Source organism: Boleophthalmus pectinirostris, unplaced genomic scaffold (assembly GCF_026225935.1).
Source record: "Boleophthalmus pectinirostris isolate CB_2022bp ecotype Guang Dong unplaced genomic scaffold, ASM2622593v1 HiC_scaffold_20, whole genome shotgun sequence".
In the NCBI taxonomy this organism is placed as follows: domain Eukaryota; kingdom Metazoa; phylum Chordata; class Actinopteri; order Gobiiformes; family Gobiidae; genus Boleophthalmus; species Boleophthalmus pectinirostris.
Genome location: NW_026571153.1, coordinates 25914553 through 25929451, shown reverse-complemented (window position 1 = coordinate 25929451; position 14899 = coordinate 25914553). Strand labels below are relative to the sequence as shown.

General features: G+C 40.1%; 1 protein-coding gene across 1 annotated transcript in view; it reads right to left on the bottom strand.

Moving 5' to 3' along the window:
* The window catches only part of nhsl2 (NHS-like 2), a gene marked incomplete at its 5' end in the record, with an annotated part of 64327 nt that overhangs the window by 28817 nt on the left and 20611 nt on the right, over positions 1-14899 (bottom strand). The window contains one exon of the mRNA XM_020917777.2: positions 1049-1200. Within this exon, the coding sequence (XP_020773436.2) occupies positions 1049-1200 (152 nt within the window). The remainder of the gene's footprint in view (positions 1-1048; positions 1201-14899) is intronic.

The following is a 14899-nucleotide window of genomic DNA, read 5'->3' as shown; positions in this document are numbered from 1 at the left end:
ACATCTAATCCACTGAGTCGTGCCCTTTAGTCCGACAGAAGCTGAACCACATCAGTGCACAATATCGGGCTTTTTTTTGAGCGATTAGGCTACGTTCAGACTGCAGGACTTAACGCTCAATTAAGATTTTTTTGCGAAATCTGATGTTTTTGCGAGGTCGTTCACATTTTCAATTAAATGCGACTTGTATGTGACTCCAGTGTGAACAGTAAAAGGCCCGAAAGTGTCCCGCATGTGCACTGGAGGACATGATGACGTCAACCTCAGCGAGCGTGCTCTGTGTTTACAGAAGTTGTCCAAACATGGACACGAGCATTGAGCACCTGGAGATTTTAAAGTTCCTCTCGTACCGGAGCCAGAACATGAACAACTTACTTGTTTTAAGGAGGAGACTGAGAAGGAGAAGGACGAGGTTTTTGGCCGTGGCGTTTTGTGGGACAGCGGCAGCGACGTCCGTTGAAAGGAACGTGTGGATGTGGAGACGGAGCCAAGAGTGGTGAGTGGTGATGTGCTTCACTTCAGTGACATGGAGTTCATTAACAATTTTCGCCTACTTCAGAGCAGAATAGTGACGTTTGTGGCTTGTTGGCCGTTCACACTGAAGTCGCATGTCAAAAGATCAGATATGTATCGGTTTTAGGAGCACATATCCAAGTGTCCTGGGTCGCATTTGAAAAAATCTGATCTGTGTCAGACTGTCATTAAAAGATCAGGTCACATAGAGGCCAAAAAAATCGGATTTGGGTCACTTCAGGCTGCAGTCTGAACGCAGCCTTAGTTTATGCAAATGAGCCATGTGGTTTTAAGTTTCGTTTCTGTAAAATGTAAACAAATATGTTCAAAGCTGTGATGGATAGGGAAGGATAACGGACACAGAAACGACGTGTCTGGACGCAGATCGTTTCCGATACGTTGATACGGTGTAAACGTAGAATGGCCCACTAGGAAATAAGGCCCTATGTCCAAAATTCCAGACTGTCCCTTTAAGCCCAAAATGACGAAGGCTCACAGCAGCAGTTACAGAGAGAGTTTTCAAACATTTTTTTACCAGAAATATGAAGTCCGTTCTTTTTCCGGAGCTTCCTGGAGACCCTGGAGAGGCCGGAGATCGGGTCAGAGATGTTTCCTCTGAACTTTGTGACGAAGACGGGAGACGAAAAGTTTGACCCGGTTTGGAGTCGCACAACTGCTCCTCAAAATCTGAAACACAAAAACAGACAAACAGAAAAAACTTTAACATCATCACAACAGCGGCTTAAAGGCAGTTTGAGATCGCTAAATTACTCAAACATGCATGGACGACTCTAAAACTTCGTCAGACATTATAACATGGTAGAAAAAAAAAAAAAAAGAAACAAACGCTACATTAGAACCGCGTTAAAACCCCACAGTGGAACATTTCATCACATTAGAGTTACACAAATCATCTTTTCTCATAGTTATAAATAAATAACCATGCACTCCAGTATATTTATTCTGCTCTTCTTCTAAATTTAGACTTGGATGTTGCAGTCCTGTTGCATTGTGGGAGTTTTTGTAAATATTCATGAATTGACATTTTAGCAGCTTCTTTATAAATATGTGTTTTAATCTAACGCAGCCATATGTCCTCCCACTAACGTCATATTTATACTCGGTTTGGGAGCGCGGCCAAAGATCTGTCCTCTCTCTCTCTCTCTCTCTCACTCTTCTTTTCCTCCCTCTCTCTCTCTCTCTCTCTGTGCTCTCCTACTCTTCTCCTTTTTTCCTCTCTCTCCTGAGCGCTCTCCCACTTCTCTCCTCTTTTTCCTTTCTCTCTCTCTCACGTGCTCTCCTCTACTCCTCTCCTCTTTTCCTCCCACTCCATCCCTCTCTCACTCTCCTGTGCTCTTTCCCACTTTTCTCCTCTTTTCCTCACTCACTCCCTCTCTCTCCCACTCTTCTCCTCTTTTCCTTCCGCTCTCTCTCTGTCTTGCTCTGTCTCCCACTCCTCTCCTCTTTTCATCTTTCTCTCTTCTGCATTCTCTCCAACTCCTCTCCTCATTTCCTTCCTCTCTCTCTCTCTGTCTCCTGTGCAATTTCCCACTCCTCTCCTCTTTTCCTTCCTCTTCCTCTCTCTCTCTCTCTCATGTGCTCTCCTCTACTCCTCTCCTCTTTTCCTTCCTCTCTCTTTCTCTCCCTCTCTTTCGTTCTCTGTCTCTCCTGTTCTCTCTCACATTCCTCTCCTCTTTTCCTTCCTTACCTCTCTCTCTCTCTCCCACTCTTTTCCTTCCCCTCCCTCTCTCTTGTTTTCTCTCTCTCTCTCTCTTGTTCTCTCTCATACTCTCTCCTCTTTTCCTTTCTCTCCCTTTCTCTCGCTGTCTTGTCTCTCCTGTTCTCTCTCCCATTCCTCTCCTCTTTTCCTTCCTCTCTCTCTCTTCTGCATTCTCTCCAAATCCTCTCCTCATTTCCTTCCTCTCTCTCTCTACCTTACTCCTCCACTCCTCCCTTTCCACCCTCTCTCTCTCTCTCTCTCTCTCCTGTGCTCTCCCCCACTCCTCTCCTCTTTTCCTTCCCCTCCCTCTCTCTCTCCTGCACTCTCTCCAACTCCTTTGCTCTTTTCCTTCCTCTCTTTTTTTTTCCATCTCTCCTATAGACTCTCTATACAAATGGATACAGTAAACCCTAACCGCTGCATTACAAACAGTGTGTGAAATAAATAGGCTCCATGGAATCTGGCTCCAGTTCACTTTCTATTGAAAAACTGTCTCTTGTCTCTTTGTACCTGCTGCTGTGAGCCTCGTCGTTTTGGTCTTAAACCGTTCGTATTAACTACGTGATCCTGGTGTTTTTATTTCACTATTTTGTCTGTAAATCAACATATGAACATGACTAGCAGACAAATCAGGCACTTTCACTTTCTCTGATAGTTGCGGTCGGAATTCCTAACATGGACCTCGACTCCAAAATCGCTTCTATAACTGCAGGCCTCAATGAGCTTCATTAGGCTGGAGCCGAAAACCATGAATGACGTCACACCTCCTTAGTTCATGTCCTTATTCAGTCTAAGGCAGAGGTGCGCGATACATCGATCCCGATCTACCAGTCGATCGCCAAGGTCGTGTGGGTAGACTCGGTCTTGTCTCTCACTCTTGTCTGACACTCAACAAGTGTGATCATATTTCATTACGGCCGCTGCTGTTGGTAATAAACTTGTAGCGGGTGCAGGAGCGTGTGGGGCGTCTCAGTGCAGCCTGTGCGCTCATTTGAAACCCGCGGAGACTCTACGGCACATCACAAACACACACGCTCCCTATGCACGGCTCGTCTGCAACAGCGTGTGCCCTCGTGTACCAGCGTGCATCACAGGGCAGGTTCAACTTCCTAAACATCCTACCTGTCCATCTGCCTCACGTCAGCACGCCGCCCCTCGCCTTTTCACGCTCTCGCTCCTTCCTGCGTACAGCGAACACAAGCCCCTCCCACAGTGCGGCTGATTAGAAGAGCAAGACCAAACGTGAAGCAAAAACCAGTCTAGATTTGTGTTCCAGTGTTGACACAAAGCAGGTCTACAGCATAGAGCGGATCTACAGAACAGACCTACTGCCACATTTGGCTGAAGTTTGTCTAACAAAAGTGACAAATGCATCTGTGTTTGTCACGATGTGCGTTTGGTTTGGTAAATGTGCAGAGGCTGGTAAATATCACTGCAAAACCAGAAAAGAATGCAACTCCAGTTTGGAACTTTAAAAAACAGGTTTAAAAATCTTCCTTCACTTTTTTCATAGTTTTGTGTAAAGTGCCAGAGGAAGTTCTCTTAAAGAAGAGGTTCTCAAACTGTGGGTGAGGGTCCACAACGGGGTGTTTCAGTGCAGTTTGCTTGGCTTTGTATTAGGTAGATCATTTTGACTTGGTCATTTTGTAAGTAGCTCACATGCTGAAAAAGTGTGAGCACCCCTGGTCTATGGCCTAGGCCTCTCTCCTCCTTTCCATCCTCCCTCTCTCTTTCTCTTTCTCCGTCTCTCTATGACTCCCCCTCTTCACCTCTCTCTCTTCTCCACACAACACGCTGCACTAACACAATGTAAACTCTGTCATGGAAATGTAAAGATCATAAAGAACCTGACATCTGGAGCGGCCTTATGCTTTTTTTTTTTTTTTTTTTAAGGGCTGTTTATAAGTTCTTGAGAAGGTATTATGCAAAGTCTTAAATAATGGTATTAAATCTTTCTATCTTCAAGGACACTAAACCAGGCCAAGTTACAGGTCAGAACCGTAAGGAGGGTTTGAATAGGGCCCAGGAGAGATCGCTAAATTACTAAAACAAGCATGGATGACATCTAAAACCTCTTCAGGCATGTTTTTGATGAGGAAACAATATTTTATCATCGTAGAAAACATTCCAGACAAAGCAATAATAACATCTCCATGGAGAAAAACATTTGACGGACCATCCTTTAAAACCAAAGTATCACCAGGTATCAGAACGGAATAAACTGGACCAGTTCATCTTTATTCTAATATATTTGAAAACAGTCACATTTTTTAATTATTACTTCTACCTGATTGAGTGTGTACATGTCTGTGTTTGTGTGTCTAAATAAGATTTAAAAAAAAAATACAACAAAAATAGGTGACCATTTTTAATACAGTCCAACTGAGAGCATGGGCTTGTGTTTTGTTTATCTGTTTTGAAAGCTCATATATCAGGTGATTGTCCCTTCTCCGGTAAAGTGATGTAGTGCAGCTTAAAAATAACTTCACTTTTGTTTATTTATACTGACAGAGAACACGTTGAGCTTCGTGCCAGGTTTTGTTTCATGTGGATAGGCCCGGTAATTACAGAGATATGAACCATAAACCAGGTCAACAAATCTGCAATCTGACAGTTAAAGGTCCCACATTACGCTTATAAAACTGACTCTTGTGAGCTTTAAGTCGTGTGATAATGTTGTTACCTCCTCAAAAACAGACCTGGAGTTGTGTTTTGTGCTATTCACACTAGGGTTGGTGGTATCTAAACTGTCTCAGGATTTTACCAGGGTATACGGTATTACCTTATTACCAAAATGTTTAAGTACGACTTTGGTAAACTACAAAGCCGCATCGCTGTACGGTCTATGCGTATGATCTGCAGACTTATAATCTCTGAAAAGTTAAAACACGAACCGTCTCCAACATGACACACGCAGAGAACAGACCTTCAGTCGCAACATCCTCTGTCGCAGAAAAAACATATATTCCACTGAGTCGTGTCCTTTAGTCTGACAAAAGTTGAACCGCATCAGCAGCACAAGAAGTGAGCTGTTTTAATCAGCGCTTACAGTTCATGCAAATGAGCCATTTTTAAGTTTAGTTCCTGTAAAACGTAAAGAAATGTGCACCTGAAACCAAAATGCTGCTATAAATTACAGAAGTACTAGTAATTTTGGGGGGGACAAACTCTCTCGCAGCCGGACTTGCCATCTTGTCTTGGTGTCCCTTATGAGCATCACGTGACAGCAGAACGAAACTAATTAAACATCATCTCCCCAAGAAACATTAAAGATACTATTAGTTTTAAATCGTATTAAATTAATTAAATTGCATTAAAGTCAAAAATACAACCACACATTAATTTGTGCTGAGCAAACAAATGTAGATATCAATAAATTATAATATTATATCAGGTCCTTATGCGCTGCAAATTTTTTTTAATGACGGTGATGAAACTGATACTGTTACTATTTTTTGATACTGCGGTATACTGTAATACTGTAATACTGTATTATTGCCCAACCCTAATCCACACATGTTTGAATAATTCTTTATTATTAGTCTGTCCACATCTCCAAAGCTCAGAATGCTCTGTTCCACCTTGTGATGTCATGAAATGGTAGTTTTTCAAGTTATCAGCTCCTTTTACCTTTAGTTCAGTACAGAGGGCTGAAATCATCCAAAGGATTCTAGTGAAGGTGTACAGAGTTTAAAAACACAATGGAGCACATCCTGTATTACCACGTGACATCACAAGATGGAAGTGTGGAGTGGAGTGTTTTCCATGCAAGGAGACAGGAGAGGTGAGAAACAGACAAAATATTATTACTCCCTTGTGGATTCATAGAAGGTCAAATATTTTCTGGTATTTGGTGTAAAACTTTATTTTTTTACTCGCATTGCCATTTCAGTTTTGACATGAAACAGACAATCTACTTCAGGGTAACCACGGGGTCTTAAATGTCTTTAATTTCATGTTCCTAAATTAAGGCCTTAAAAAGTCTTAAATGATGTTGTCCAATTCTTATTTTTTTCACAAAGGTCTTAAATTTCATTATGCAGGCTGTACTGCATGTTAAACGGAGGGAAAAAAAACAACAACGTGAAATCACATAACATGGACGAACGTCTAATTTGGAGTGTGTGCAAACAATACTTTGGTTTCTGGCGCCGGCGACAATGAGTAAACAATCAGTTTAGTGGAGGAAGATGTTGGATGGATCATGGGGAAGTGTAGGTTTAATCAACAGTGGCTCTTAGATTCTAGATATAACATCAGTAGTTGGTTGGTTATTATTAGAATTGGATCTGGTGTTTTTCGCCTGCGTAATGGGTGCGATGTTGGTCTTAATTTTCATTGAAGTGGTCTTAAAAAGGTCTTAAATATGGGGTTGTCAAACCTGGGCAGACCCTGTACTTATAATTTGCCCAAAACAAGACTCCAGACTTGACATATAATGGACATATAATTTGGGGTATGAAATATTGTAGATATACATAATTACATTTTGTTTCTAAAACTGCAACACCTAAAACCACTAAACCCACCTAAGAATAGAAAAAGGTCCATTAAGGTCTTCTTCAAAACTCCAAAATGGATTGTCCTCACTTCATTTGTTTATTAACATTTCCATTACTCGTGCTTTTATTTGTGAAAAAGTGCAACATTATTGAATCCTGTAGGTAGTGTATGACCTGGAGTCTGAATCTTTGGAATAATCACTAGTAGATAAAGAACAGTGGGCAGAGGTAGGGGCCAGGTGCAAACTGTTTTTTTTTTTTTTTTTTGGAGCTTCAAATGCAGGACAGTACGGGGTTAGTCAAACTTCCATAAATCAGTCAACATACAACTCTGAGTAAATTAACAATGAGCAAATGTTGTTATGACATTGTCCATTTAAAGGTTCACTATGTCACTTTTTGGCTAGGCATCTGTCGCCAGCTTGTTTCTATGGATACATCATTGCTCTGTCTTGAATGTTCCACAGTATGACATTAAACAGCTCTGCCTTACATTTATTCAATTACAGCCAGTGTTGGGAAGGTTGCTTTTAAAATGTATTCCCCTACAGATTACAGATTACATATCCCAAAATGTAGTTTGTAACGTAATCCATGAAGTTACTTAAAGTGAGTAACGTAATCTGAACACTTTGGTGAACACTTGATATTGTCATGCTTTTTAAAACTACATTAATGTAGCGACCACATCCTGAAAATTCTTGTTTGTTCTCTTCAAATTGGCTGAGCCCAAGTCTCCATGAACAGGTAACTGTTTGCTGTAGAGAAGCAAAGACTAGGATATGTTAACATAAGATGTTTTATGTGCTAAAAGTCAATAAAAAGCCCAGTCTTTTCTTAACCGTATTAAAATATTATTGATAGAGAAATGTTTTCTAAATGAGATCACTGCTGCTTTAAATGATGTCCACCTACTGTTAGTGTCATTAGACCTGGTTTAGACCTTGTTTTAGTCCTGGTGTAGATCTGGTTTAGCCTTGGTTTATTCCTGGTTTAGTCCTGGTTTAGCCCTGATTTTAGTCCTGATTTTAGTCCTGGTTTAGACCTGGTTTAGACCTGGTTTAGTCCTGGTTTAGTCCTGGTTTAGACCTGGTTTAGTCCTGGTTTAGTCCTGATTTTAGTCCTGATTTTAGTCCTGGTTTAGACCTGGTTTAGTCCTGGTTTAGTCCTGGTTTAGACCTGGTTTAGTCCTGGTTTAGTCCTGATTTTAGTCCTGGTTTAGACCTGGTTTAGTCCTGATTTTAATCCTGATTTAGTCCTGGTTTAATCCTGGATTAGCCCAAAATGTGAAAACAGGAACATACCGCCGTGTAATCCAATTACCACTCATTGAAAGTAACTGTAACTGAATACAGTTACTCATTAATTGTACTCTGATTACGTCATGCCGGTACATGTAATCTGTTACTCCCCAACACTGATTACAGGTGGTTTTATAGCTCAAAAATACCTAAAAAAAAACAGGCATTCTGACTGTGAACAGGGGTCGCCTCTCCACAGATCTGACCTTGAGAGAAGAACTCAGCCTAAATATGCAACTCCACATCTGTTTGTGATGAGGAAACATTATAACAGAGCTCAGAAAATAGTGTAAGACGGCCCTTTAAACAGCAAATTCCATCATAGAATTCTGACCTGTCTCCAGCTTAGTTTAAACTATATATTTATTTCTTTACTGTTGACACTTTTAAATGTGTTTCAGTTAAATTCAGTCTTTCTTATTTGTTTTTTGCTGATGCTGCTTCTCTTGGAGCCAGCACTTTTCAAATCCATTATTTTCCATCAAGTGAGCAGCGCTAAAGAGGCGTTTCCTGGACTGGCTGTTGAAAATGTGTCTGAGCAAATGTATTCTGAATAATGAGACAGGACTGAGGAGGAAAGTTTAAATCCTGACTGTCATTTAGGACAGAAATATGCTGAAGTGTTTGTTTCCCATTGGAGCAGTCACTTTATATCTACATGCATGTATTCTTCAAGTGTCCATATTAAGCTGTTTTCTGATCTATGTTCTAATGTTTCCTCATCACAAACAGACCTGGAGTTGTGTTTTGTTTTATTCACACATGTTTAACACACAAACTCTGCATATTTAAAGGGCCCATCTCATGCAAAATAACTCTTTTCACATTGTATCTTCTGCACATATACAAGCACAATTTGGGTTCTGGAACATCCATTACACAATAGTTATGAAATCTTACTTGATTTCTTGGAGGCATCACAGACCAGGAACTATGAAAGTCCGACTATTGCTCATCCCCCCGCCCGTCCTGAGAAAACACAGGCTCCGCCCTCCAAACGTGAAGTAGGCTCTGAGTGAGCCGCCCTTCCTCCGTCCATCTCAAGAAGGGAGGGGTACAGACGTGCACCCTGATAGTGGTAGGAATAAACTTTCATTCATCATGGTGATACAGTGCATTCAGCCACATGTGTTGGACCTGGAATCGGACGAGGACCTTTGAGGTGCACGAAGCTCAAGCACCGCGTCCACATCAGCTGAACATTACTGATTGGTAAAGTATTAATAAACACTAGTAGATAAACTTATTATATCGTGTACACTGCAGTGTAGAACAATTAACTTATACTGTCACTTTAGTTTAGGTGTTCATGTGGGAATTGTCAAACTGAATTGCGGTGGAGCGGGGGAGGGGGGCGAGTGCGAAGCGCTTTCTGCTACGTCAAATGCGTCATAGGTGTATCTGGCCGCGTCATCGTTGTAGCAGCTTTAGTTCGTTGTCACGTGGGAGGGTGGCAGAATTTGTTAAAAAAAAAAGCCTAATCAATCTAAACACCACTTTGGCGACATATACAAGGCCCACACATCACTCTTAGAAGGTAGAAAGCTCTGAAAAGTTGATTTTGCATGAGATGGGCCCTTTAAGCTGACTCGCAAACTGAAAACACTATGTTCCACCTTGTGATGTCATATGGTGATAAAAGAAGTGCTCCACTGTGTTTCCAAACTCCATATACCTTCACTAGAATAATTTGGATAATTTCAGTCCTGGAGTTTCCGATCTCTACTGAACTGAAGGTAAAAGGAGTTAATAACTGCTTCATGACATCACAAGATGGACCAGATCATTTTGAGCTTTGGAGATGTAGACAGACTAATAATAAAGAGTTACTCAAACATGCTTGAATGAAACAAAACACAACTCCAGGTCTGAACATTATCACACGACTTAAAGCTCACAAGAGTCAGTTTTATAAGCGTAATGTGGGACCTTTAACTGTCAGATTGCAGATTTGTTGACCTGGTTTATGGTTCATATCTCTGTAATTACCGGGCCTATCCACATGAAACAAAACCTGGCACGAAGCTCAACGTGTTCTCTGTCAGTATAAATAAACAAAAGTGAAGTTATTTTTAAGCTGCACTACATCACCTGATATATGAGCTTTCAAAACAGATAAACAAAACACAACCCCATGCTCTCAGTTGGACTGTATTAAAAATGTTCACCCGTTTTTGTGTTTTTTTATTATCTTATTTAGACACACAAACAAAGACACGTACACACTCCATCTGAGAGAGGCAATAATTTAAAAATGTGTATTTTCTCACAACAACTTCTAAAAATGTGACTGTTTTCAAATATATTAGAATAAAGATGCACCCGTCCAGCTTATTCTGTTCTAATACCTGGTGACATTTAGATTTTAAAGGTGCATTGTGTAACTTTTCTGGTGCAGGGTCCATCAAATGCTTTTCTCCATCTTCAATTAAACCAAACCAGACCAAGTTAAAGATCAGATCTGTGGAGAGGCGACTCCGCACAGTCAGAATCCCAGTTTTTCTAAGTATTTTTTGAGCTTTAAACGCTAAAAATTAAAAATAAATAAAGTGAAAACACATACCTCGCTTTCCCAAAGTATTCCCAAATTTAAAAACGTTCCTAGGATGCCAAAAGTCCCATTCAAAGTTTTAAAAGCACCAGAGTTCGGCAAAAGAAGCGAGTCTGATCTGATCCGTGCCCATGCTGTATTGTAGTGAGTGTGTCTGCAGGCTACAGTCCAGTGAAAACAAGAGGAGGGGGCTAGCTCGCGTCCGATTGGTCCAGAGATGTAAAGGTATGTTAGCCACGCCCCCCAAAACAGAGAGGACCCCCCCACCCCCTCTGCCCTCGTGCCTCAAAGCCAGACACGCCACCAAATCACTCATGTGTAACTAACCGGGATATTGACAAAAGGTTTAGCCCGAAGAAAAAAGAAACCAGCTCGAATCAATGCCAGACAGAATTACACGATCAATTTCAAGATTTGTTTTTGTTATTCTTAAAGCCGCCGCATCTGATTTTTTCTGCCTTAAAAACATGACAAAAGAACTAATTAAAGCTCCTATATTACACCAAGTTTTGAGCTTCAAGTCATGTTAGAATGTTGCTACCTCCAGGGTTTTCACTCTTTATCACTGACAGAATTTCAAATCGTTTCCATGACTTTTTCATGACCTAATGCGAATTTTTCATGACCTTACAGCACCCTAGAGTTGATCATACTTTTAAGGCTAAATATGAAATGTTCTCTCTCTCCTGGTTTGGTTTTGGATTATAATTTTTTAACATTCAAAATCCTGTCAGTGCATTTATTGTCGTCTCATTTAAACAAAAGGCGCAAACGTTCGGAAATAATCATAATAGCGTAATGAGAACTTCACAGAATGGTGTAGTAGTGTGAAAAAGATACTAAAATTCCATGACTTTTCCAGGCCTTGAAAATGACATTTTTCATTTCCATGACATTTCCAGGATTTCCATGACTGTGAGAATCCTATACCTCCTCAAAAACAGACCTGGAGTTGTGTTTTGTTTCATTCACACATGTTTGAGTAACTCTTCTCTGCATCTCCAAAGCTCAAAATGCTCTCTTCCACCTTGTGATGTCATGAAGCGATAGTTTTCAAGTTAATAGCTCCTTTTACTTTTTCTTCAATAGAGATTTGCAGTTCCAATGCTGAAATTGTCCAAATAGTTCTAGTGAAAGAGCATATAGTTTAAAAATAAAGTGCAGCACTTTTTGGTGGCACGGTGGCAGAGTGGCTAGCACTCATTCCTCACAACAAGAAGGTTCTGGGTTTGATCCCCAGGTTGCCCGGGCCTTGTGGAGTTTGCATGTTTCTCCCCGTGTCTGGATGGGTTTCCCCCATCAACCCAAAACATGCTACATAGTTCTCCATGAACAGTTGATAGTTAAAGTTAAATACAACCAATTCAATCATTGTGTGTCCTTAGGCAAGGCACTTCGCCCACATTGCCTAGTATGAAAGTGGTGTGTGCGTGAGTGGTGGTGGTCGGAGGGACTGATGGTGCCGATTGGTGACAAAAATGTCTGTGAAAAGTGCTATATAAATAAAGACTTACTTACTTTGTATTACCACATGACATCACAAGGTGCAGGTTTGTGAGTTAAACATGTGCAAATGAAACAAAACACAACTCCAGGTCTGTTTGTGATGAGGAAATGTTATAACATAAATTAGAAAATAGTGCAGTATTTTTATTTAATTATTTAATATTTAATTTTAACTTTTTCATTGTCGCTTTTTCACAACTTTTGCCTTCCCGGTAAAGCTAACAGCAACTAACAAGCCAACATGCACTTCCTGATTATCAGACAATAAAAAAGCATTAAAATGTGATGCAGAAAGTACTTTTAGATGCAGACTTATTTTGACCTTAAGAGCTGCTTATACAATATATCTGTCCTGGGGCTAGACACATTTTACTCAAATATATGCAAAAAAAACTCAGACACAGAACTTTCAAGTAACCTAAAAATAAAAATAGGAATTAGACAGTTGAAGTTATTTTAATGCAGATGCTAAAAATATGTTTTGTGGAAATAGGTGAAATAAAACGATGTGGTGACAAAGCAGGTTTGTCCTTGGTTAAAAATGCACAGAGGACACGGACTCTGAGACATAGTTTCACTGCCACAAGAATTTCATAGAAGAGGAGAATTCATTTAAAAAGAGAAAAATATTAAACAACTTGAATATTTCTGTTGGTTTAAAAAAAAGCTTCATAACAAATTACAAATATAATCACATCAGACACACTTGGAACAAAAAAAAAAAACACTACAGATGCATCAAGAATTTCGGACTTCCGGTCATACTGGGAAGGATTTTCTAAAAAAGTGAGCATCATACCTCCATGTTTGTTTTCCCAGTGGGATGCGTCCATTGACAAAGCCAGTCTTTTCTAGTCTTTTGAACCATGTCACTTTTATTTCTGGTTCTGATATTGTCATATTTTAGTTTTGGGATTCGGACATTGTAATTGTGTGGTTGTTGGATCCTAACAGCAGAAAATGGCTCAAGAAATTTGTTTGCGAACTTTATAACTGTAAAGGGAATCAGATGTGTGTGACTGCAAACCTCTGTTCAAACTGTTTCCGTTCCCAACGGAATTGAAAAAATAGTGATAGGTGAAGGCGATGGGCAGTATTGATCCACAGGAAAGACAAAAAAGGAAACGTTTGACTGCCTAAATCAGTTTGCAGTGAAGATTTTGTATGTGGAGCACCATCAAAACAAAACCCCGATCCCTAACCTTGGTTATGAATTTAAAAAGTCAACACCAAAGCGAAAGGCACCAACTGTTCGTCAAGAAACACCTTCCACTGCAAAGCGACCAAGACGTGATGTTGCTGTAAAACTACAAGAACAAAAAAGTGCAGCTCAGTCTGTTTGTCTTCTGCACCTCTCACTTAACAAACAGGATCCCACTTTGATGGCACTCCACATACAAAATCTTCACTGCAAACTTTGGATGATTTAGGCAGTCAGAGGTTTCCTTTTTCATCCTTCCTGTGGATCAATATTGCCCATTGCCTTCACCTTACACTATTTTTCAATTCCGTTGGGAAGGGAAACAGTTTGAACAGAGGTTTGCAGTCACACACATCTGATTCCCTTTTGCAGTTATAGAGTTTGCAAACAAATTTCTCGAGCCGTTTTCTGGTGTTAGAACATCCAACAACCACACAACTATGATGTCTGAATCCCAAAACTAAAACAAGACAATAGCAGAACCAGAAACAAAAGTGATATGGTTCAAAAGACTAGAAAAGACTGACTTTGTCAATACGATATGTCGATATTGTCAATACAATATGTCCTATGTCAATACGATTGTCATATGTCAATATGATATTTGTCAATATGATATGTTTCAAACCGATTCCATACGGTTCAATAAATAATAAAGTCTAAAACATGGCTGTGATACTAAAAGTTAAACCACTTCTTGTGCAAAGTGAATATGAAACACAAACATTTTAATCATCAAAACAGTGAAAATGTCAAATGTGTCGCATAAAGGAGTTTCCTTCCTCTGAAAAAGCAACAAAACTACAGCACTGTAAAAAAATAATTTAGTAAAATATACCAAAAAAATACTCTTGGTGATATATTGATACAGCAGACCACGATACCGATACTGTATTATCACATTAAACGATACAAGGAGGACACAGGAGTCCATTTTGAGCAATTCAGGACCTTTAAATGATTTTTCAAAGCCTATTTTCGATTAGATAACTGATTCTACTGTAACCAGCATTTCGTTTTGACAATAAGCGCCCGGGTCGTGTGAAATTTGGGTCACCCGCTCTCCGCCTCACCCAGACTTCAGGAGGGAGGAGGACAGTCACAATGCCCCTGTTGTTGTTTCCTTTATGTATGTTTGTGAGGGCCTCTATAGAGCACCATCACCCATCGCCCCGTTTCACTCCATTATAAGAGACCGAGGCTGTGAGGAGGAGGACTGTGGAGAGCCAGAGACAGGACACACTGTAGACTTGAACTCGAGCTACACTGTGGGCTGAGACATCACAATGATCTTAAGTGTATTCTAGTAAAACGAGGAGTCTAACCTCTCATACACGCTTTAATACACTGTGGGCTGAGACATGACAATACAAGAATACTATAGTTTAACACGGAGAAGAGAAAGTCTGTGAGGAGGACAGTGACCCAGACACACAGGGGACTTTAATAGAGTGAATAAAGGCCTAGAATAATGTCAATAATAATCAATTCTTCTAATTTAGTAATTTATTAGAAGATGGAAAAGTTTAAAAGGAGCCATTTTATGCTGTTTTCTAATCTGTGTATCATTCGTTCATTTGTTTTTCAAAATAAAATCAAAAATAA